General features: G+C 37.7%; 1 protein-coding gene across 1 annotated transcript in view; it reads left to right on the top strand.

The window, feature by feature from the left end:
• Window positions 1-23,155, top strand: part of LOC134797818 (golgin subfamily B member 1) — a 108,653-nt gene that overhangs the window by 44,689 nt on the left and 40,809 nt on the right. Inside the window, exons 9-17 of the mRNA XM_063770188.1 lie at window positions 8,273-8,376; window positions 9,545-9,673; window positions 11,766-12,013; window positions 12,559-12,659; window positions 12,998-13,128; window positions 14,415-14,577; window positions 18,929-19,096; window positions 21,746-21,934; window positions 22,426-22,590. Of these exons, the coding sequence (XP_063626258.1) occupies window positions 8,273-8,376; window positions 9,545-9,673; window positions 11,766-12,013; window positions 12,559-12,659; window positions 12,998-13,128; window positions 14,415-14,577; window positions 18,929-19,096; window positions 21,746-21,934; window positions 22,426-22,590 (1,398 nt within the window). The remainder of the gene's footprint in view (window positions 1-8,272; window positions 8,377-9,544; window positions 9,674-11,765; window positions 12,014-12,558; window positions 12,660-12,997; window positions 13,129-14,414; window positions 14,578-18,928; window positions 19,097-21,745; window positions 21,935-22,425; window positions 22,591-23,155) is intronic.

The raw sequence follows: 23,155 nt of genomic DNA, 5'->3' as shown, positions 1-23,155 counted from the left end.
TGCCATTAGCCGAATAAATGTTATGGTTTAGTTTTTCAAAGTGTAGTTTTTCAACGACTAAATGTTATGTTTTAGTTACTTGTTCAAAATTGAAATTTCTGTTAAATATGATGTGTTAAGTTTATTCTGTTTTATGTAGTTCTAAATTGGGTTAAGAACTGTAGTTCTTGGTGGGCGGCATGTTCGCGTCCGTACTTCCATAATGTAGGTTTCATACAAACATGTTTACCGAATATCACGCGAGATGGCGCTGTACCGGGAGTGGCGATTTCTACATCGCGCTAACGACATTTTTATTGGGATTGTATATAAGGGTTTGGGATTATTTTGAATATATTGGCTTTATTTGTGACTGGTTGTTTATTTCCTTCATTGATAAAGAACGCCCTTTTTGGTAAAGTTAGGAGTACATACAGTAAACCTTATTACTAAAAGCATAAGATCCATCGATGGACAGTTAAGTGTTGCTGTTTGTATCGAGTCATCAGCGTCGCAACGTAATCACGAACTGCCTGTGAAATGACTGTTGTGGATATAGAGGCCATTGGATCTATTATCCATTTCCCTTGCCAATCTACAATTCCATAAGTCGACAAATTGGGACAATCAAGGCGAGATGAGAGGGTCACAATAAATAGTGTTTTCACTTCTCATGCTCAAAAAGTGTTACGACATAAAATGGCATTTTTTGCTCTAGAGCACAAAGTAAATTCATCTATTACGACCCTTATTGACTTAGCAATAAAGTCCAAATTCTGCCATACAAACTGCCAGCCCTGCCGGCGCGCCCCCGAGCGGCGCTCTCCCGATCGGCGTGCCCCGCGCCTCCGACCGGCCCAAGAACAATTTTCTTTAGTCTTGAATAAATACGTTAAAATAACCTAAAATATTTGATTTATTGTATATTTTCCTCGCAATCGAAGTGAAAAGCAGTGTACAACAAGGGCATAAATGTCCATTTTTACCCTCGTCTACTATTTTGGTCTTCGCTTCGCTCAGACCAAAAAATTGCCTCGGGTAAAAATGGGTCACTTTATGCCCTTGTTGTACAATCTACTATTGTTTACTTATAAACATTGTTGACCGGGCGTTGGCGAAGGTCTCGTTTCAGCTTGGGCAAAAATGCTTTCGTGTCTTATCTTCTCCTCTACAAGTCGCAATTCTCGTCCGATTCACGTGAAATTTTGTTAGCAGGTTCGATTATTAAATATAATGTTTCGATCGATTCAGTTTTTGGATTTTTTCAAAATGACGCAGCCATATATTTATTGAGTTTTAAGCTATGCTCGCGAGGTCGCGAGGCTACTCTCTGTGAGTTAAAGTTTACTAGTTTTTAAAGGAATAAATAAGATAGCTCAGGAATTCATTTATTTTTTGCGCGTGACAGTCGTTTGTTGTTAAGTGGTTTATGTCCTGGTCCTATATCATTCATTAATGTATCAGAAATTAGAACCAGCTTCAAAACAGTATTTATCGCATGAAGACTATTTACGTCGTTTTCTCTGAGCAGCCGTAGCAAGTTCTTAGAAATGCATCTGCTGCGCCGGACCAACTGAAAGCAAGTTGCAAGGCGGACGCGTGCGAACACAATAATAAATAGTAGTTTGTGTTACAAGGGATCAAAATGATATATTTCCGTCAAGGGCGTACATTGAATCCTGAATGAAGCGATAGATTCTACAATAGAATCCCGAACGTAGTGAGGGATTCTAAAGTAGAATCCTGAGCGTAATGAGGGATTCAAGTGTTAACGCCCAAGACAAAATAATTTTGATACCGTGTGACACATACTGCTTTTCACATCAACTATGAGGAAAATAAAAAAATCTTAGTATTAACACAATCTGATGCTTAAACAGATTATTTAAGTTAAAAAATAATTTGCAAAATAATCTAAAAATAGTGTGCTAGAACAGAAAAGTGTTACTTTGATCCCTCCTAGCAGGGAAGAAAAGTGCCACTTTGATCCCTCCTAGCAGGGAAGAAAAAGGCTTTTTCCGAATAGGTGATGTGAAAAGTAATGTGAGATATTCTTAGGGTTGGGTCCTTGTCCTTGTCTCTGAAGGGATGTTACGGAGGTAGCTTTACCGGAGCCGGAGCCGGATCCGGAGTTTCGAAAAAAAAACCGGACAAGTGCGAGTCGGACTCGTCCACCGAGGGTTCCGTACTTTTTAGTATTTGTTGTTATAGCGGCAACAGAAATACATCATCTGTTTAATGAAAAGAAAAAATAAGTGAAAATCTCAACTGTACAGCCTGGTGACAGACGGACGGACGGACAGCGGAGTCTTAGTAATAGGGTCCCGTTTTACCCTTTGGGTACGGAACCCTAAAAATTAACGAAGTCGGAGCCGGATGTGAAGTAGGAGCCGTTACCAGATTTGAATCCGGAGCCGGATCCGGAGGTTTACCGGAGGCGGATCCGAGTAGCTTTTTACGTCAAAACTTGTAGGCGCGTGCCGCTACCGCAACCATCGCATTACTTCCAGCTCCGATATAACTCCGGTAAAAATTTTACGGAGCCGGAGGTTAGAAATGAAAAATACCAGAGGCGGAGGCAGAGGTGTAAAACTAAACGGAAGTTCCGGTATGTCGGATCCGGAGGCGAAGCTCCGCAACATCCCTACACTGAACTAAACCTTGTTTTTATACCCCTGACACTAAATTGAGACTTTTGACCGAATTGGTCCAACGGTTATTTCAGTAAGTGCAAAATAGTGTCCGGCCGAAGCGACCGAGCGATACTGAAGGTACTGCACTGAACCTTTCATCTAGTTTCCAAACCAATTTTTATGCTGAAACTTGCAGAAACCGAAACCAAAATTTGTGGTTTAAGTTTCGGCGCGCACAAAAGGTTCGGCAAATTGTTGGCCTGCAATACCTGCCGAAACTGAAACTTCGGTCGGGTCGGGTCTGAGAACAAAACCTGCCAATTATTTGGCAGGTTTTTTTCTTACATTATAACTTTTAAAAACGTCCAGATAACGTATTTTAAAGTATGTATATGTACTTGAAAGCAAAACCAAATTAGTCTACAATTACCCTATAAACTAGCTTTATTTAACCTTTTTCCCAGCGGCTTTGCCCCCTCTAGTACTACGTCATTGTGTTTAAAAACAATTGAACGTCACCATCAACACACACACACTGAACTTTAACTCAAGCGACTAAAGTTCAAAATTGTGTAGATATATCTGGTCTAATAGTACACGTGCATCCGTTTGTGCGCGTAGTTTTTTTACTAATATCTATTTCTGTCTGTCTGTACAGCTGCCTTTGTTTTTCTACGCGCTGTATGGGATTCGTTTCGAGTTTCATACTAGTTAATGGTTAGCTTTGATAGTTTTTTGTCAAAGTGAGAAATAAAGTTGACATGTGTCTTTTTAAAATAGCTTGACTTGTGTCAAGTTATTAAAGTTAGTTTTTTGAGACATTGATAAGTGAAATTCAGAAGACAATGAACAACTAATATGTATAAATAAAGACACTAAAGAAAATCAAATCATATTAAAATGTTGATTAATTATGTCTCGTTAGTTTTTCTTTTTTGTGGGCAACAAAAATGTTATAAAAGTACTCAGTTAAATACATCAATTCATTGTTTACATTTTTTTTACTCGACTCATTTTTCGGAGGTGGATAAAAATTTCCATTCTACCTCCATTTCTCCCCGATATAATTTACGTGGGTAGATGACTCACTCAATGTGTCACCAAGCTTCGACATCAGTTTGATGTTGTGACCTAATTCTCTAAATCTTCACACTTTTATGTCTAATGTGCTCTCTTCAAATCTGGCCCCAGTTTTCAAGGTATAATTTATAGTTTTAAATCTTTTGATAGCTTTGTATCCTCAATGATTGATAGTTGGTTTTCGCAATTCGGAGATTTTCGTGTAAAACTATTTCACCATCTAAGATTAGTTTATGAGATTAGTAAATATTTTTGAGTTTTAATCTCAGATTTAGTTGTTATTTCGGTCATGGTCGATGTGAATCATAGTAGGTATCTGTCGAATATTGATCTTCTTTTGTTTTTTCATGGTTATGATTTTCAATGTTGTTGTTACTATGTGAGTATTTTGTTTTAGTGATAATGCTGGCGGGCAAAACAATGCGTCAAAATGATCTGCCAATCTCTAATAGTTTTATAAATAGAGTAATATTTCTACAGTTTGCGTTCAAAAGTGTCTGTAACATCTGTCTTGTCCATGCATCTCTTTTATTTAATAAAGCTATTAGCAAATGTTGGATACTTTTGCCTATTGGATAGTCTCATCTTCTACTTTTAACATCTTCTTTTTTCATCTGTTACTTTTACTTTTCTGCTGATTATAGGGTGTTGTAAAGTGAAGTGGTGAAATGTTAGTGAAATATAGTGTTTGTGAATATGCGTTGTGTTTCGGAACTTAGTGAGATGTGACGAGCACTATGGTGATGTTGCGGAGGTTCACGGTATGTTCATAAGTGTATATAAATTACTGGATCGATTTTTTCCTAATTAAATAATTACTGTACGGTACGCCTTTACGATGCATGCATTTGATTTTACCTTTAAGTATGTTTTTTTTGTCATCTATTCGTTCCACGATTCATTAATACAACTAGCCAAGTACGAGCTAGTTTTAAAGGAATCGGAGTTGATTTTCGAATCGTTGGACAATCTATAAAACGCCAACTAAATAATCTATTACACACAAATTAACGGCGTAGCCCCTTTAAGTGAAAATAACATTACAAAGTAGAGGAAGTAGCTATTTTTATACAAGCATTCCTTTCAGAGTAAACTCTATCTGTAAAAGTACATGAATAGGTGTGTAATGGAGCACTTACACTACCCATTATATTTATTACCGCACAACGACCTGGGTTATATTTAGCCCACAGATGTAACCAGACCAGGTGCTCCGATGTTGTGGTGGCACTATATTTATGTGTATAGTCGATTTAATGTCGTAGTTAATCTTTATGCTCGATGATATATCCCATTTGTTTCATATGAGGAGTTATTATTTGTAGAAGAATATCAAAATCATAAGTAAAATAAAATTCGTGCTTCGAATTTGACAGTTGTTTTAGATGGCACTGTTTGGCCGTACATGTGGTAATTCGGGAGATCTAGCATAATTTGCGTTCTCGCGCTCGAGTGCATACTTGAAGTCGCGCTTGATGTATGGAGCGCGCGCAAGAACGCAATTCATGCTAGACCGCCTGGTTGTCAAAACTTGACGTTTGACAGTCCAGTTACCTCAAAATATATGAGTTAACGAACTCGTAAGGTCGATTTTTTCTTAATCATAATAAATCTCTTAAGATAAGTTATAAAATACGATGGCGTCATGGTAACAATGAATAATGGAAATTTCCTTGAAGACAATAATTATGTTTTGTTTTATAGAATGGAATATAACTAATAGGAAATACATCCGTGTCAGTCAATCTATTCAATAATAGAGGTAGTCGTGGTCAGATATTTGTGAGAACCCTATCCGCTCCGATATATCAGATTGCGATTGTACGAGTAGTAAATCGTTTACTTTGCAAAGTGTTTTATATTTTTGTTGGTAACGCCAAGACAAACATACTACAAATATATTCTTGAGTACGCAATATTTATGTTTTCTTTTCCTCGCTGTGCTATGCCCTGTTTATTGCAAAACACTGACTCTTGTAAAATCATCGTCCTGTCAGTGATATGAAGCAGAAAAAAAATCATCGTCCTGTCAGTGATATGAAGCAGAAAAAAAATCAAAGTTCCAAAAAGTACAAGAGATTTCGTTCTGCTACTGCAATTCTCACGTAGCATAAATATAAAATACGCGATAAATTACCGACATTTAATAATCAACTTCAAACCATAGTACCTAAGGTATATTTTATCGATAACTGAGAGTTTATGTAAGTTGCAATTTAATAGTATCGAGGTATAAGTTACCCTTGTAAACTGATGAGTCATGATCCTTATTGCAAAGATATAAGGTCTATCGATGATCAGTTAATGATGTTAGTATGACACATCTCGATTGTATAACGTATGCGTTGGACTTGTTATCCCTGCGGTGGGATCACAGGTCGTGCGTGAACGTTAACACGTACATAATATTGTGTATACTTATGTTTTAATTGATCTTGGCAGTGATTTCCGTGATTTTTACAAGGAATGATAGACAATATGTGACGTCCCACGGTCAAAGGTACCTTATGGCGGGTATGGAGTTATGCATACCCCAGTAATCTACAATAAATAAGCTATCGATAACACAAAAGATCAACCTTCTAGGTTGCGTAGTTACAGAGATATGATTTTTTGAAAATAATGTTGTGAAATTAGCAACTTTACGATAGAGAAGTTTTAAGTTTAGCCGCCTAAAAAACTATGTTCCTGAAGTAAGTTACATAGTTGACTACAAATAATAATACCTTATATATCTGAGATTAAAAAAATATTGCGACTTGTTCTGTAATGCAAATAGAAACTTTTGATATCGACTGATTTATGTGTATACTAACCAATCTCTTGAAAATAAAGTTTTATTTCATTTTCACGATTGATTGCAATGAGCTCTCAAGATTTAAATTTTATCTATTAGAAAACGACACTGACAGACAGTTTAAGCAAAAAACAATACCGATTTAGAGGTGAAAATGTATTTTCTGACTTTTTCATATAAAATCACAAAATTCAATATTTTTACTTTTAATGTGACACACAATCAATTTTTCTGAGCACATATGAAAGAAATTCTGTCATTCAAATGAAATAAATCCTAAAACCCCAACTAAATACTATATTTAACCCCTTATGCCACTTTAAACTTACATAACAATAACAGTATTTGCTCCATACATTTACGAAAAGGTACCTTATGGAAATAAATCTAATAATACATCACTACAAAATATCAATCATATTACAGTTTATCTTTTATGAATAGAAGATATTAATTTACATTAAACTGCCCCAAATTTAATTAGTTCTTCGTCATAATAATCTTAAAAAAGACCAATAATTTGTATGTAATGAAAAGGTACCTTGTGATTAAGTTACATGATGAGGCATGATGATGATGGAACAGTTAGGATAAACTAATAATATTTTGGGGTTAAGATGGTATAAATCGTCTATTTCTTATCAATAATATATTTCGGTTGCTATTGAAGATAAGCGGCATTGAGGTTCAATGACCTCAGATATTCCATAAGGTAATGCGTCGGGTATTGGCATTTTTCAGCAAACCAATGGCTGATTTACTGCATGCGACCAAACCAAATGAAGATTATTCTAGTTAAGAAAGACTTGACGAGAGTAACTTTGGTATAATAGCAGGCTACTTGGATTTGTGATGTCGGTCGATGTACGGTTATAATATTTGCGAGGCGCCCCAACCAGAACTGAAATTATCAAATTAGTTTTGCAGAATGCTAATACAGTTCTCTACCAAACTTCTTTTCCCGTATTGACTAGTTTTTTTGGGAATTTTCAATCTTTTTTCCATAAGGTACCTTTTCTACTAAACTCTGAGACGACATTACTAGGCTTATAACTAACTTATAACAAAAATAAAAACAGGTAAACAAACGTTACGCATTAAGGTTTCAGATCACACAATAAAAAAAAATTGAGCATTTTTTCACCTCTTTACAAAACATTTCTTATCTCCGAAACTAGAAACCCTCATAAGGTACCTTTTCCCGTGGAACGTCACATATTGATACTTAATAAGATAAATCATCCGAATGTTGAGTTCATCTAACTCTACACTGACTGAAAGTGTTAAAGTGCCACAATAAACGCCAAATTTTCTTATGTCAAAGTCGATGCAGCAGATGCCTTCTTCTTCTTTATTTGCCATGCCCTAACGGACGTCATACCACCTTTGCCATTTCTCTCCTGTTCTTAGCCAGTCTTGTCAGCATGGCGGCGTTATCCACGTTCGTCCATTTTTTTATGTTGTCAGGCAATTGAACCACCTGCTTCCCTTTCCCCTCTTGCCATCAATTTTTCCTTCCAAGCTTCCTAGCTTCGAACAGGAGTCTTTAAACTTTCTGACCGCTTTTTGGCCGGAGACAGGCCTTCTCTTCCTTTCACGGGCTAGATTGTATGGAATTTGGCATTTTTCGCGGTCCGAATGGGCAGGATCGCGTTCCGTACTTCCGTAGTTTGTAGACTATTGTATAAGACGGACTGTAGTAAACTAACCTATTGATTAAGCGTAATACGCCTATAAACTGTCAATAGATGTCGTTGTCTAAAACTAGATTGATTGTCAACAGTTGTCGAGCCTGCGCGAGGAGGCCGGCGAGGCGGACAAATGGAAGCAGCGGCGCCACACCACCTTCGACCAGAACAGGCACCTTGAGGAGGTCACTAAGGAAAGGTGGGCTATATCAATCAATCAATCAATCAATCGTTTATTGATAACAAGCGTTACACGTCATTTAACATTTTCTGTAACTGACATGGTTTTCAATGCATGGTTTGCATGCATGACTTCCGCCTTATTCAACATGGAATATCAACTCAACCGATCAACTGGTAGTCAGCTTTAAGCGCGTGGTCGTTAAGGGTGTCATTTTTAGGGTGCCGTAAGTACCCAAAGGGTAATAACGGGACCCTATTACAAAGACCACTGTCCGTCTGTCTGTCTGTCACCAGGCTGTATCTTAAGAACTGTGATAGATAGACAGTTGAAATTTTCACTGATGATGTATTTCTATTGCCGCTATAACAACAAATACTAAAAACAGAATAAAATCTATATTTAAGTGGGGCTCCCATACAACAATTTTTTTAATACAGTTGCTCACAAAGTGCTACTTTACGTAGCTGTTTAGCGTGCGGAAAGTTGGTTATGTCGAACTAGTGCTTTTTACTTTTCCAATTTTTTTAAATTTATACTTGTTCCAATTCACGACTACTTATTGATGAGTGTTAATATTAGTTTCCTTTAAACGTCGTAATCAGCATAAAAACCTACTGTTAATGTAAGAATATGAAAAATATACATATTTCATATTTTAATACTTACCTCTTCATCATTATAACACGTTTATTTTTTAATATTGAATATTGAAAATTCCGTTCTTAATAAGGTGTCTGAATGGAACGGAATAGCTGCCAAACGCCCATAGATATAATATACTTAAAGACGACGTCTAAGCGAGCTGTCACTGTTACCACTTTTGTTTAGTGTACGATTAACAATGTTTTACTTATTTTTTCGCAACTGTATTAAAAAACGTCGTTCGATACACGTGCGGAAATGTCATTCTTCACTCGTCCCGAGTCTTCCCACTCGCCTGCGGCTCGTGGCAAAATATCTCGGTACTCGTGAAGTAATGACATACCTTCCGCACTAGCATCGAAATGTACTATTGCCGTTTTTGCGTAATGGTACTGAACCCTTCGCGCGCGAGTCCGACTCGCACTTGGCCGATTTATTTTGCTATCTCACACTAATCCTCACATAAAGGAGTCCCTTATGTATTTATGCCTCGGGTCAGTGTCATCTATACCTTGTCCTAAACCTAATATAATTGTTACAGGGACAGCTTCAAACGCGTAGCCACAAGCCTGCAGCGTATCGTCGGTCAGCTGGTAGCGTACTGCGCGGCCGCGGAGGATGAGCTCAACCGCACCGTGCTCGCCGAGCTGCTCTCGCGTTTGCTGCCTGAGTACGTTTATATTTTATTAGAATAGGCATAACATGCACATTAAGGTTATGAGGGCCTTAAGAGTCCGCAGCAAGCTCGGTTCTCCATACAAACTAGCTACGCTCTCATTTTAAAACGACTAGCTATATTGCTCTGAAACTTTGTACAATAGGATAAGGTAATATATATGCCTGTAATAAGTTTATGTAGCTTACGCTAAACGACTTGCTAGATTGCTCTGAAACATTGTACTTTGCACTACAATAGGATAAGCTATATATATGCCGGCAACTAGTTTGTAGCTTCAGATACAATAGTTAAAAAAATACAGCGATTTTAAGTTTTTCATGCAAAACTTGTTTTTGCTTAATTTCGTTTGTTTTATAAGCTGGAGCTATATAAACGAATTACCGGCATAGATATGCCTCATGTCATTGTATGTGCAAAGTTTCATTACAATCCAACACGTAGTTTTAAAACGAGAACGAACCTTCGATTGTATAGGACGGTGGATTTCGGCCGAGCTTGCTACGGACTCTTAACACCACATATGTATTACCTAAGCAAAGTGGAGTTTGGGTCGTACCGGTTTTCAGTCCACCAATGGAGCGGCCACTGACATTCACAGGGCTTCCTGATGTGACGCGTCCCTTAATCACTCATGAGAATCATGAGTAAAAGTTTTCCAAATCCGCCTTAAATGTGTCTGGTCCAAAAAGTCCTACTTTCTCGCTTGCCATAAGGACGCTTTGACAGGTTATTCGTATAAAGATACAAGGTAATCTCGTCCTTATGGTAAGCGACAAAGTGGGACCTTTGACTAGACTTCGACACAAATATACTTCTTAGTATTTTTACCGGTTGCTCTTATCTAGCAAGGGATTATACTCTCGTATTTTCTATCAGTTTCGACATAACCCAAACAAAATCTATTACTCTACTGTGTTGAAACTGTGATTGTAACCCAGTGACATCGCATGTTGTAACTGCATTTTACTGCCAAAAAAACATACACACGTGGAGCCAAAACACAGTTACGTTTCTTTTGAAACATAAAATCAAGCGTCTATTTCAACACACAAATAATTGGCATGAAAACAAACAAAAGGGTTTTTGTAAGAATCTTTTTACTATTATATCTATCTTGCGTACTGCAAACCTACATTCAGATACCTTGACATACATCAATGATTTCATCCGTCCAAATGAAATGCCCGTCCAAACTGAAAACCGCGCGTCGTAAATTTCTATGTCTTTAGGTGAATCTAAACTCGTCCATATCCTATTTGTGAGTTGAAGGGGCTGCATTTAATATCCTGTTGGATCCCCGCCAATAGTAACCTTTAAGTTGACACAAAAGAAAAAGGCAACAACTACTAAAAGCTTCATAGAAATATCAACTTTAAATTACTTTACGTAAGATTGAAATTTCAAGAACATCTATACATGGCATGCGTTATTTGAGATCGTTACATTAACTTACTCATACGTAAAAGTGTAAATGCAAAAGAGACTTTACGTCATAAGTCTTAAGGTTTAGATTTATTATAAGAAAGGTTTCAGTTAACTGAAATTTGCTATGCAATTAATAATGCTATTCCAAGAACGACACTTGCAGTTTGTTACAAATTATATTTAGTTGGGTCCTTTTAACAGATGAATGTATTTATGATATGAGCTTTCATTAAAAGATGAACTACCACAAGTTCCACTTATTCCAAGCCGTAGTGAATCATAGTAGTTGCCAAACAAAATAGCTTTGAAATAATATAAAAGTGGAAAAATCACTGTTTCGGACGAGGCTTGAACTCGTCACTCTGGACGACTAGCCCATCGCTCTGCCAACTGAGCTACCGAGACTTCATCCGAAGACAGCTCATATTTCCACTATATGTGCCTCAGGAGGAGGAGGATTTCTTTCCTACTAGTAGTTAGGATTGATTAGTGAATTTGGTTGTCACCTCACGATATACCATGAATCGGTAAATTTACAGTTTCTATAAAGTGTTGATGGGATTTCTCATAGGCCTCCATTTTTGGTCACTTGTTTAGCCAGTGATAATCATTTTAAAAAAGTCTATAAATATTCAGTAAATACGTTTTCTTTTTTCAGGGCGTCACTAATCGAAGAACCCCGCCCGTCCACGCCCAATCTCGACGTAACCCTAGCGCGCAGCAAACACGTTCACTTCGCACCAGATTTATCTGTCCTCGCAGATTTAGACTCTGAAGGTGTTGCTGGCTTTCTCCAGGAGCAGAGGGACGTTAGCATCGATATCAAGAGGGAATTGGAACTCAGCTTGAGAAGATTGAGAGAGGAAGCACAAGAATTGTTGGAAACTGCTGCAAGAGTTAAAGGAAGTAAGTTTAGTGGTACTAAGTTTTTATTAAGTTAGACTCTGAAGGTGTTGCTGGCTTTCTGCAGGAGCAGAGGGACGTTAGCATCGATATTAAGAGGAAATTGGAGCTCAGCTTGAGAAGATTGAGAGAGGAAGCACAAGAATTGTTGGAAGCTGCTGCAAGAGTCAAAGGAAGTGAGTATTAATTAGTGATCTCCTCAGTTTACCTTTATCGAAGTTACGCTACAGACTTGTGTCTCCTCGCAGACGTAGACTCCGAAGGTGTTGCTTGTTTCCTGTATGGATAGATGGGCTTTAAAAATGAGACCAAGCCAAGTTTTATTGAGCTTACTGTGGACCTAGGTCGATTTGTGTAAAATTGTATTCCCTTAATATTTATTAATTTTTTCAGACTTTTTTACATCTTTAACGAACTGCGATTACGCGTATGTCTATTTGATCAAACCGACCCTAAGATTATTATTTCACGATTAAATGTGGCATTTGACAGTTAATTTAGTATTATATTTCTAAAGTAATGTCGTTTGTTTACAGAACCGGTGCCAGAGTCGCCCATGCTGGAATCCAGCCAGGTGCAGATCACGGAACTTGTAGAAGAGCTGGACTCGAGGCATAACAGCTGCGAAAATTGCGAACTTCACAGGAAGGTACGCTACTAATGCTAAAAGATAAGATTATGTTCCAATGGCTCTATACAAATCGCACGTCTAAGGAGGCTAGAAACGCCATTCCACTAAATAGTCATTTGTAATGTATTGAAAACCATCGTCTTCTCAAACAAGGCAAAATATATATCTCGAAGGAGAAAAGAAATCCGATGCGATGTTTCGTAGTTGCAAATAATATCAATTATATGAAAATTGGGATTCTTCACTATATAGTTTTTTTTATTTCTATTACGAGAATTCATACGTGTTCGTTGTTACACAATTCTTATCTGTGTATGAGATTCTTTACCATGTTTAACCATATTATATTATTTCAGAACATGGAGGAGGCAATGATGGAATGCCTGCAGCGCGAGAATCTTCTGCGTTCGGATCTGGAAGCCGCACTTATAAAAGTCGCACAACTCATGCAGTCCGAGAGACACTCGTGTGATCTCGTCGTAGAAGGGTAAGTTGGGATCGTTTCTATATCAAAATCTTACGAGAATTGGATATAATGTGTTGTACATCGTTACGTTTTGCCAAAGGTGTCAATTTTATCAAAGAATAGAATCGGGTAGAGCGGTTTTTGCTTTAAATTTTGCGAGTGATCCATATTCCACCATTTTGTTCTATACTATTTCTTAGTTTTGTGTTTGTGTCGAATTAAGTAGGAACAGAAATATGATCTTGCCGTTCGATGTCGGTCCTTGTTTCGTACTATCAATAGCACTGTTAATACATTCAAGGCCAAGAACCCGATTGTCGGGTACACTGTTCCTAGCGATTACGCGCTTCATACGGCGAAACCGTGGCTACGTGCTACAAGCGTAACCCGTAGTAAGCACTTAGTGACAATGAATGTGTTAACTGTCTATCAGGGGACCTTATGTCATTTTCACGCCACTGTTCGGAAATGTGGCAATAGATGGTCTAAAACCAAGCTAGAAAGTAGGCAATAGCTGTAGCACCTGAACCACCACTACTACAATGTTTCATTGTTATCATCATCTGTCATTGGTGACGGTTCGCTACAGCAATGAGTATCATTTAAAACATAAAAATCAATAAAAGGTCTTTTTTGGCGCAACTTTTACTTCAAAAATAAAATTAGGTTATTTATAGGACCAATTTCTTGTTTAAAAAAAAAGAAATGTCAAAACAATTCATTCATTCAGTCAGTTCATTCGATTCACGCTTAAGGCGTTTTTTACTTTTGTAGCTGTTTGTAGATTTTTAGCAAAAACGCTTCTAAGTTTAGAGTCGGTTTGAAGCAAACAACAGAAAAATGCCTCTTAAAAGTGATAAAAAAAGTAAAAAAGGCGGGATCGGAAAATACTCACTGAATTGGACAGTGTAAATTGTGTTTGACTAAATAATACAAGAAACACGTATCTACGCTCGCTATAAAAATGAGTTCTTCTAGTGAAGAAAATGATATTCTTACGCTGACGCCTACCGAAATTCAAGAGACAGCACAGGCAGTGGCTAGTAATTTGCTACCAGAGAAATCGCGGGCTAGTACAATAGTTATGCAAATATTTTCTTATTTCCTCGCAGTAGTCGAGAAAAGCACTATGTAATGCCTCGGCCGGAAACGCTAAAGATGGACTCGTATTATTTGAGGGCCTCCACTGACGTGTCGGCCCTCAAACTCACTCGTTCATCTTTTAGCGGTTTTCCGTCCTCTCCTACAATGTACTATTGTAATACAGTGGACCGATGGACAGTAAACAGCGTGTGGTCCTGTATCAGGTACGGCACGGGGCAGCACCACCAGACGCCGTCGCTGCCGGTGCGAGCTCCCCCTCGCCGCGCGCCGGACTCGGGCTCCGTGTCGCTGGACGGCTCCTCGCCGAGGGTGCTGCGCGCCGGCTACGACGCGCTGCACCGGGAGAGAGATGACTTGCAGCAGCAGGTAACAACTGATTCCAATTGTGATAAGCTTGATTAAGGGCCAGTTGCACCGACCCCATTTGACAGACTTAGCGAACTCTTTAACGATACGAACAGTTTGGTGCAACCGACCCTAACTCTTATGCAAACAGTCCGCTCCAAGAGACGATAACAACTCTATAATAAAACAATGCAACCTCATTATATCTGGAATTTGTTAGAATTGTTTCGATAAGTATTAGTTGCCTGTTGAAACAGGCGCCGATTAAAGCTTCTATCAAAAATTTAATTTCTAACAAAAACTTACTCCAACCCAACGGTCGGGCAACCTTTTAGCAGCCAAGGGCCACATTGTAGTTAACGAAGTTGACGCGGGTCGCACTTTGGTAATATTTGTGACTTTAGCAAACATTGTCGTTTGTCAATATTACATACAAAGTAGCCAAGGTGGCTCGCGGGCCACATGCAGCCCGTGGACCGCCTGTTGCCGACCGCTGCTCTATCCCAATTATTAAACTCATATAGCATGAACAAATGTGTTCATGATAACCTAACTATAATTTTACCCGCATACCCATTATCTTTCCACCCGCTTACTAACCCCACTAACTCACGATTGTCGCATTGTTTGGCACGACGCACCGACACGCAGGTGAGACGACTGACCGAGTCGCCGGTCCACAAAATGTGCTGCGAAAAGGTACTAAACGGTTCCGGTACGGAACGTGGCATGATAATGAATGTTACTCTATTTTTTTATTATTACTTGGCTTTTGTGTTTTCATCATAACTCAGCCACTTTATTATACATTATACACCACACACATAGTAGTATACACCACTTTTTAATTAATATTTTTTTGTACTCAGAATCAGGTTCTCTATCGTTCCTAGAAAAAAACGTGGCCCATGATTTGTACACATTTTTCATTCCATCCATTCTGTTACTGTCATAAAAATATATGAAAAATAGTAACGTAATGGGAAAAAACAGAATACACCTTTAGCTTGTGATTCTGAGTAGTGAACCCATAAATAATTTCTAATTTAAAAAAGTCTTAAAAACCTTAATGCCCAATCGATGATTATAATTTAGACCGTCCAAATCTACTTTAGTTTATATAGAACTAAATATCTAAGTAGGTTGTAGATAAAATTAGCTTAAGGCGCTCTTATACTCGAGTTTTACGTTTTCAAGGGGGTGAAGCAGACGCGTGGTAGAACGGGCAGGCGGGCGCCCCGCGCGGCGCACCGCACCATTCCCGCGCAGCACGTCTACGTCCTTATTCTGACGACATCGGTATTCTGAATTGTCAGTTCCGGGATTTTTTCCGGCAATTAATATTGAATAAGATTTATTAGCAAATTCGAATTTTGATGAGTACTTAATGAAATTAAAAATGGTAGTAGGTAAGACGGTGAGTGTAAATAATTATTAATTATATACAATATAAGTGTATACCGCGACAAACTGAGAATCTAATCAAATGATACCAAATTGTTATGAGACAAAAAATAGTACTTACTAATAGACATTAAAAATGTAATAGAGCTAGACCAAGAAAAATCTGCAACGATTTTGATTGCACACGCAGTGCAAGTGTTATTTTAAACGTCAATCTTCTATGAAATTATGAATAACACTTGCACTGCCTATGCTATCAAAATCGTTGCAGACTTGGTCTAACTCTAGCAGTCAATTTCGGGCAAGTAGGTAGTGAATATAAGGAAGAATACTAGCAAAGCAAAGATAATTTGTGGGACTATTGAGTTATGCATTATGCATAGCTCCAATAAGTACATAAAATTAGCTGTACAAGAAAGAATTATAACAATTTATAACTCTAACTGTAATACTTACTATTTTTCTAATTTTGAATTGACGAGTAAAAGTCAAGCATTTAAAGATTGTAATGACAAAAAATACTTCTACTTCGACATTCGAGTTAGTGCTCAAGAAAATAAAAAAAATCTGCGGAAATAATTCGTATAATTTTGAAAATTGGCACAGTTATACCTTGTGGTGTCCAGATAACCATACTTAATGTCCTCGAGCTTAGCGGGTGTGCTGAGGGTGTAGGGGGGAGGGGGGTGAAGGTCCCTTTTTTTAGTTTTTCGTAAATAACTCGTAAATGGTGGCCAATATAAAAAAATCTTGTTAAACGTTAATAATCTACACAAAATTTTGTACAAAAAAGATTCAGTACACTTTTAGCAGGGATCAAAATTTAAAAAGATAATAAAGAGAGAAAGTTAATTATATTAAATTCTAAGGTTCCTTGTTTTTAGTTTTTCGTTAATAATTTGAAAAGTATGAGTCATAGCAAAAAAAATCTTATAAATAAATAATAAACATAAAATTTCCTACAAGAAACATGTAGGACACTTTTCGCTAGGATCAATATTAAAAAAACCGGGCAAGTGCGAGTCGGACTCGCGCACGAAGAGTTCAGTACCATAATGCAAAAAAAAAACGGAAAAAAATGCAAAAAGAAAACGGTCACCCATCCAAGTACTGACCACGCCCGACGTTGCTTAACTTTGGTCAAAAATCACGTTTGCTGTATGGGAGTCCCACTTAAATCTTTATTTTATTCTGTTTTTAGTATTTGTTGTTATAGCGGCAACAGAAATACATCATCTGTGAAAATTTCAACTGTCTAGCTATCACGGTTCGTGAGATACAGCCTGGTGACAGACGGACGGACGGACGGACGGACAGCGAAGTTTTAGTAATAGGGTCCCGTTTTACCCTTTGGGTACGGAACCCTAAAAAGACAAAGCAGCGGGTAAGTTGTTATTATGTATAAGATTTTTTTTGCAATGAGTCATACTTTTCAAATTATTAACGAAAAAATACAAACAAGGAACCTTAGAATTTATTATAATTAACTTTCCTTCTTTATTATCTTTTTAAATATTGATCCCTGCGAAAAGTGTACTGAATCTTTTTTGTACAAAATTTTGTGTAGATTATTAACGTATTACAACATTTTTTGATATTGGCCACCGTTTACGAGTTTTTTAACGAAAAACTAAAAAAAGGGACCTTAGAAGTGATTATAATTGAATTTCCCGCGTTAATATCTCTTTGAATATTGATCCTAGCAAAAAATTGTACTAAATCTTTCTTGTAGGCAATTTTATGCAGATTACTTATGTAATAGAATATGTTTTGCTATGCGCCACCGTTTAAGAGTTATTTACGAAAAACTAAAAAAAGGGTCCTTTAATATCAAATATCTCACTTCCGGTCAAGAATTCGATCAAGCAACCGGCAAATTCGGATTCAGCGGGGTCTAATTAGGTTAAAAAACCCGGTTGCCAAAAAGTAATACGATTTGCCAGGCGAAATCGGTATTATGAAAAATATGACCAGTCTAAAATATTTGAATCCTGTATATCTATGTTTAAAAATTATTCAATTTGATTAATTTTATAGCCTTTTAAAATATGTTTACACAATTTATCAATCGTGACTGAATTCCGGATTGGTTAGATGGGTGTGTGCCTTTGCTGCCCAACTTGTTATAAAATGACAATATGACGGACGAATGTCTGAAATGTCACCGTATTTAAGAATTATTTTGCTTTTCTTCGTAAGCATGTTGAAAAACATTGTGTGTATAACATATTTGCATATTTATACTCTGATTACCCATTTTATGAAACGTCCGCTAAACTAGCATAGGTCCGACGCCGACAGTGGTCACGGGCGTACTGGCGTGAGGAATGGGCGCAAGGTATTGCCGCGTAGGGTGTAATTTAGTAAGCAAAATGTTGAATTCATCAAATGATGAATGAAAACATTAACGTTTCGATAAAAGGACAAGCAATAATGAAGATTTACTTAAAAGCTATCGACTGAAGTAAGTTTCATATACATTTTCGTCGTAGTACTTCTAACATAAGGAAATAAAGACAGTGTTAGGCATGTTTTCAACTTAAGATTCTATCGAGAAAATTATGAGCCGTCGTGTTTCTGACAAGCAATAACGTAGTTCAAGGACTGAAGTTATACATACTAGAAAATAATGCATGAAATCCTTGTAAAAGTCTGTAAATATGGTGACAAAAAAGCGCATTTTACTACACACCGCGCCTTAAACCGATATCGCATGATCTATGTATAAATAAAGTCTAAATTTCTATATCCAGTTAAATATATTTGGATACAGAAAAATCGCCAAAAACGGAGTAGTACATTCCTTGTAAGTTAACTATGGATGTTGCATGAATTATATTTATAAAAAGCTTATAATTTATGTGATTCTGGCCGTTAATAAAGTTAAATTAATTTCGCTACGCCCTTACGTTCAAATATTGGATATTCTTATTTTATATCTGTTGAGTAATTTTTTTTTTTCTGTCAGCTGGAGGCAGCCAACCGCCAGCTTCGTTCCACTCGCTCATTCGTGGAAGAACAAGCCGCAGAAAGAGAGGTGGAACGAGACGAGTTTGCGAGAAGACTGGACGCCATGCGCGATGAAAACAATAGACTCACGTCGCGGTTACAGACCAACGCTACTATACTCAATGAGGTAAGAAGACCATTTAATAACTGTTTATCGACCTTATCACTTTGCATTAAGGTTTACCAAGGTAGTTTAGCTGCGTCCGAAAGTAATTATTCATTATCACACTAAACTAGAACACACCATCAACGAAAACTGAGCTTTATTCCAAAAAAAGCTAGCTTCTTCTCACGCTATACTTTGTTCTAGTTTCTAGTGATATGATAACTGATAACCACTTTCAAAAATTAATAATACTTGGCGTACAACTTAAAACGAACCGTAATGTGTAACGTGTGCAAAAGCGAACCGCGGCGAAACGATACTTGTATCGTTCGTATCGATTTTGGTACACAAAATGACTATGCTATCTTTCGATATTTAATTAAATTAAGTGTGGATTTAGTGTTATGTCCAAGGTTTCAAATTATAGTTTGGCCGAGGCCTGTCTCATTTCAAACATAGACAGAGAGAATCATCCTGTCTTGGTCTTACGCTAGTACTAGCACCCAAAAGAAGAAGTTTTCCTGGTTCTTACTGACTGACAAGTTGTGTTTGCCAGACTATATGTATTCACGTCTCACGCCAAGTAATGTTGAACCAACTACTATAGTCTGTATCTATAGGTATTTAAATAAAAGTAAACAAACAATTTGTAATTTTTCGGGTAGTTATAATATTTATTGATTAACCAACTAAATACAAAACCGCCTGGATCAGTCACTGAACTACCTGACTTTAACCTACATTATTTGATCATGTAATGTTTTCATCTACCCTCAACTGGCTTAAGGAGCCATTTGAGGATAGATTTTGTTTACTTTTATTTAAATACCTAAATATACAGAGTATAGGCTACCACAGCTCTGCTTAAATTACACTGTATGTTACACTTGCGTATGTTTAAATGCACATTTTTTTGGTGTTATGTTATTTAATAACATGTGAATGTCCTTAACTAAAACGATAAATAGCGCTAATACTTTTAGCATGATCTCACTTTTTATACTAATTTTATCCCTTTAACTGCCTTTGTTATTTCTAAAACATGTTAATTTACATACATTAATGTTGACGTTAAAAGGGTTAAACATGCACTTTTATCTTTTCTGTATCTCCAATTTATTTTATATTTTCTCAATTCCTGCCAGTCATTTTGACGTAAATTACTAATTTGTTATTTATTACACTTAACTGATTCATTTGTGGACACCTCCTTGTTTTGAGGACCACAATTATCAGTTTACAGTGTCAACAATTGTACTAACAACACACTTAACTAATCATAAAATGGACCTTATTACCGTGCCATTAGGCCTGAAATGATTAGTTAAATGTACTAACACCGGCTTGGGTTGTGTGTGTCAACAGATGCTTAACCTGCGTATCACTTGTTGCAACTGTCACGAGCACTATGCACATGTAAGTGTGGCTTGTTTGTATATAGCACTATTTGTAATACACTTTTGTATCCTATTGGCATCAAATACCTTGAAACTCTAGAAACTCAAGAGCTCAGAAACAACTTTGAAGTTTTAAATTAAGAATCGAAAGCTCCGTTCGTGACTTCGTCCACGTAGAATCGTACATGTCGTTAAAACTTTCAACCCCGCTTTCATCCCTTAGGGGCTCATTTTCAATATTGTTTATTGCCACTAAGATACAATTTTATACCGTAGTTGTAGAATTAGTGGAATAACTTATTAATTTTTGTACACTTTTACGATAGCTTTTAGATTTATATTTAGCTTGTGCTTGATAATCAAACTGTCTTCTTATCTAAACCAACCTCTTGTGATACTATTATAACCCCTTTGAACGCCACGAGTATCGTGTGCGGCGCGTCATAATGAACCTTGGCCCAACGCGCGAAGGTTGATATTGGTCTATGCTTTGCTTAATCCTTTTTTTAATATTACCTTAGTACTTAGTTTACATTACTTAGATTTTTAGCCACGGAACGTGTAGGTATTTAGTTTTCGAATCATCTAGCCGCCGAGAGGCCTAAAAATTGCAACGTCATAATTTCCTTTTTTTGTCAATCTGTTCCTTGATTTGTGGGCGGATAGAGTACTGTAATGGTTGTTTACTCAATCTTGGGATAGATGGCGTTATGGGTATACGAGTTGTCGGTACAAACAGCAACACTCTTAACGGTCCATGGGTGGGCCTTATGCCTTTTGTAATAAGGTCCATCGATGCTCAGTTAACATTGTGGGCGATGGTACTACTCTTCCTTTACCTATTTGTATCTACACTTATTTGACTACGGTGGTGTGAGATTGCAGATAGAATTAGGAACAGTGTGATAAGGAAAAAGTGTGGACTGAACGAAGATGTAGTGGCAAAAATTGAGAAATATATGTTGAGATGGTTTGGACACGTGGAAAGAATGAGTGAAAGAAGGCTAACAAAGAGAGTGTATAAGGGAGAAGTAGAAGAGGGAGTTGGAAGGGGTAGACCTCGACGGAATTTCTCTGATCGATCGGGGAAATCCTGAAGAAAGGCCAGGTCAAGAGCACCCTAAACCGGCGAGCGTGTATGAGGAATGTTATGAAAGTGAAGGAAGCGAAAGAGGTATGTCAGGATCGTAGCAAGTGAAAATCCCTGGTCTTTTCCTACCCCCCTGGGAAATAGGCGTGATTATATGTATGAATGTATTATTTGACAACCTAGGTGGAACAGCTGGAAGCCCAAACCCGCGAGATGAACACCCTGATCCAAGACCTGGAGTCCCGCAAGGCTGCCGCCGACGAAGAGCTGAAGGTCACCAATGAGAAGATATTGCTGCTGCGCGATATCATCGCCAACCTGGAGAACCAGCTGGAGCAGAAGACGGCTCATGAGGCTGTCATTTTAGAACAGGTAAAGAACTTTAACTACCTTTAAGGAACAGCTACCCCCAACCCGCGAGATGAACACCCTGATCCAAGACCTGGAGTCCCGCAAGGCTGCCGCCGATGAGGAGTTGAAAGCTACAAACGAGAAGATATTGCTGCTGCGCGATATCATCGCCAACCTGGAGAACCAGTTAGAGCAGAAGACAGCTCACGAGGCAGTTATTTTAGAACAGGTATTTTGTTAATCTAATTCCTAATCAAGGTTTTCTCAAGAGACTTAATGAGATACTTCCTTCTATCTATAGTCTGCGGTTCTATAGTATTGTAGGCTACGGTAACCGCTTACCATCAGGCAGGTATGCTTGTTTGCCGCCCACGTGGCTTTAGAACACCTATTATAAAGCACGTCGGTATTTATGTATTATATGCGGTCTATCCACCAAGATGGAACAGTTACTTACCCGAAACCCGCGAGACCTGAAATTCCGCAATATCTATATGTTTTTTTTTCCTTAGTTGAAAGAAATGAGGAAAACAATAGACGAGCGAGACAACAAGATGCGCGGGTTGCTGGGAGAGCTCGAGTCACTGAGGAGCGAAAGAGCAGAACTCAGTGAGGCTGTCTCTGTCGGTGACAACGACGATCGGGCCGAGGAGCTCATGGAGAGAATTAAGGAGCAGGTATACTTTATTTTGTTTAAATATTGTCGTAGTTTCTTAGCATTTAGATTCTGATAGTAGTGGTATCAGAATTAAAATTATAACAAAAAAATCAACGGGTTGCACTCCGGGGGTGCCGGCAGAAGTGAAAACTCAACGACATTGTAACTCAAAATATTAATAACAGCGCCATCTAGTGCAAAATGTCTGCAGCACTATGTATAATTGAGGTTAACGTCATCTAGCGTTATTTCGTCGCATTACTTGAAACCCCTAAGCACATCACTGTGAGTATTACAGTTATATTAATACCAGTTTGAGGGAAACTCACTAGATGGCATTTAAATCAAAAAAGAAAAACACAATGACATTGTCCGTCACACGTGACGTCACGCAAGCGCCCTGCGCAAACGAAACAGCAGGCTCAGGCATACGTTTTCGCCGCGCGGTAGAAAGAGAGGGTTACGCCTTACGCTGTCTCTGGTTTAACATTTTTTTCCCATCTCAAAAAGTGCACAGCGCCGCTAAAGAAGTTTTCACTTCAAAAATGTATTGGTATTGGTATACGACATTTATTTTAGTTAAT

Source organism: Cydia splendana, chromosome 15 (assembly GCF_910591565.1).
Source record: "Cydia splendana chromosome 15, ilCydSple1.2, whole genome shotgun sequence".
Taxonomy (NCBI): domain Eukaryota; kingdom Metazoa; phylum Arthropoda; class Insecta; order Lepidoptera; family Tortricidae; genus Cydia; species Cydia splendana.
Note: the sequence above shows the minus strand (reverse complement) of the source record. Positions and strands in the feature narration are given on the sequence as shown.